Raw genomic sequence first — 2,563 nt, forward strand, 5'->3', positions numbered from 1 at the left:
AAAAAAAATTGTTTGACAATTTCAAACTCAAAAATGATTTTTTCTTTTGTTTTTGTCTGACTTAAAAATTGCTAATGAGAAACTAGATATTTAAGCCTACTAGTCATTTGTAGCTTGTGGGTTGGACTCAGCACAAGGCAAAGGGTCTCATGCAGAAGACATAGTCTATTGAGAGTCATGGTTAAAATTTAAAAAGAAAAGCTATCATGAAAACATTCATTGGCCCGGTAAGTATCTTTTGAAAAAAGTACGATAATTGAAGGTATGGTAGGTTAATCGCTAAAACTTGCATAGTCGAGAGGTGTTTTTGTACTTCAAAAAAATATATAGAGATAAAAGATTTCGAATGGTAGTGTTGTATTTGAATTGCCCCTAAGAGCAGGTCCATTGGTGCAATTTCTGGCGATCCTGGGCCAATTTTGAAGAGTGGGCTGCTCCAATGGACTCTTTAAAAAATGGGCCCCATTAAAACAATCTTGATCCAAGTAGCCAAAAACCAAAATTGGTTTGGCGAATTGCGGGCCTGACATGCGGACCCGCATCAGGTTTCTTTTTCTTTTTTAATTCTGGCCCAAACAGTATTTTAGCCCAGAACATTGTTTGGGAAGGGCTGTTTGGCTGGAAAAAATAAAATAAAATAAAATTAATTTTTGGGCTGATTTTGGTCTGTTTTTTTTTTCTTTTTTTTTTTCCCCTCAAAATAGTTGAACCAAAGAGCCATTAAGGCACAAACAGTGCCTTAAAGGCTTTTTTGGGCAAAAAAAAGTTTTAAAAAAAATAGATAAAAGTGTTTTTTTTTAAAAAAAAAATTGCTTTTTAAAATATTCTTACTGACATATAACCGTTTTAGACACTGTTTGGCTGACACAAACAGTGCCTTAACAGCTATAGTGGCTCAAAACCTATTTTTTGAATTTTTTTTTTTGAAAAAATTCATTATATACATATTTATTTTAAAAAAATAAAAATAAAAACCTTTCATTGTTTATTTCAAATGATATTAGAAACCTTTCATTGTTTAGTTCAAATATGATTTTTTTATTTTAAAAAAATATGCCTTTGTTTTTATTATAAATTAATAAATCAAATGATATTAATCAAGATTTCATACATATTGAATTAATAATTTAATCAACAAACAATTTAATTATTTAATTCAAAATAAAACATTACACAATAAATATTGCATTACATATACTTCATACCAATTTAAAAATAAAATAATGTAACATAAATTAAACACGTGTTTCACCAAAGCGGTTCCACAAATTTTCAATTAAATCTTTCTCAACCGCGTATTTGTCTCTTTGTTGCGAATTTGAATTTGGCGAGAGTAGATGTGTGCTGTTAAGACTGATGGATTTTGAATTAAAGTGGGAATCGAGATTGTCTCCTCCAGTGGCGGAGTTCATCTTCTAACATTGGCATGGCACTCATCTTCAATGATCATGTTGTGAAGGATGATGCACATTTTCATTATAAGGCACAAGTCCCCTTTATCCCAAAAACGCACTGGTCCTTTCGTTATTGCCCACTTGCTCTGCAAGACCCCAAAAACTCGCTCCACATCTTTCCTACAGGCTTCCTGTCTTTGAGCAAAAAGTTGTTCGTTTGCTGTAGTTGGGTGCGGGATGGTCTGCATCAAAGTTGCCCACTTAGGGTATATACCATCAGATAGGTAAGACCCCATTGTATGGTAATGGCCATTCACAACGAAATTAACCGGAGGAATTTGACCAGTAACGATATTATCGAATACCGGAAAATGATCCAGCACATTAATATCATTGTGTGAACCAGGCATTCCAAAAAATGCATGCCAGATCCACAAATCTTTTGAGGCAACCGCCTCCAGTATAAACGTAGGTGTATGAGAGCATCCTTTGTGCATGTCATGCCACGCCACCGGACAATTCTTCCACTCCCAGTGCATACAGTCGATATAATCAAGTATACCCGGGAATCCTCTCTCCTCCCCTTCTTGAAGTAGTCGTGCTATGTCGGCTTCGTTGGGTGGGCGCATATACTCTTCCCCATACACACCAATAACAGCCTTACAAAATGTCATCAGGGTTTCAATAGCAGTGTTCTCACCAATTTTAATATACTCGTCACAATGATCGGCTGCACAACCATATGCGAGTATACATATTGCTGTTGTCATCTTTTGTATAGAAGACAACCCCAAACGACCTGTTGCATCCCTTTTTTGGATGAAGTAGTCGTCATAAGCTTTAACATCATTCAGGATACGAAGAAATAGTTCTCGTCGCATCCTGAATCGTCTGTGAAAGTACTCCGGTGGATATGTGCAATTCTCGTCAAAGTAGTCTTTCATTAGTTGACGGTGGCTTCCCTCTCGATCACGATGAATGTACCGCCTCTTACGTGGTTTAAAAACTTGTTCTACTATCTCTGGCTTCACTGAATTCAAAATCTCACGAAAGGCATCTTGATTACATTGAATCATCGAGTCAATAACGTTATCTAATAAAGAGGATGATGAAGAAGATGATGAAGAATTAGAGCCTGACAAAGGAAAAAATCGTGATGAGGAAGCCAT

The 2,563-nt window shown here is 35.7% G+C and overlaps 1 protein-coding gene across 1 annotated transcript; it reads right to left on the bottom strand.

Annotated features, from left to right (window-relative positions):
- Positions 1-1,408: 1,408 nt before the first annotated feature.
- On the bottom strand, positions 1,409-2,563 carry LOC132314295 (uncharacterized). Its single transcript, XM_059813170.1, has 2 exons — positions 1,959-2,563; positions 1,409-1,745 (listed from the first exon to the last, which is right to left on the bottom strand). Exons 1-2 carry the CDS (start codon positions 2,561-2,563, stop codon positions 1,409-1,411), a joined length of 942 nt encoding a protein of 313 aa, XP_059669153.1.

This window comes from Cornus florida, unplaced genomic scaffold (genome assembly GCF_030987335.1).
Source record: "Cornus florida cultivar Cherokee Brave unplaced genomic scaffold, ASM3098733v1 CherokeeBrave_3.0.0_Hap2_Chr06, whole genome shotgun sequence".
NCBI classification, from domain to species: domain Eukaryota; kingdom Viridiplantae; phylum Streptophyta; class Magnoliopsida; order Cornales; family Cornaceae; genus Cornus; species Cornus florida.

Bases quoted from the DNA above. Each gene is read 5' to 3' on its own strand.
- LOC132314295 (XM_059813170.1), bottom strand. From the start codon at position 2,563: ATGGCTTCCTCATCACGATTTTTTCCTTTGTCAGGCTCTAATTCTTCA. The intron at 1,746-1,958 runs GGGTATACTTGA...ATTCGATAATAT, and splicing joins GGGGAGGAGAGAGGATTCCC to CGTTACTGGTCAAATTCCTC.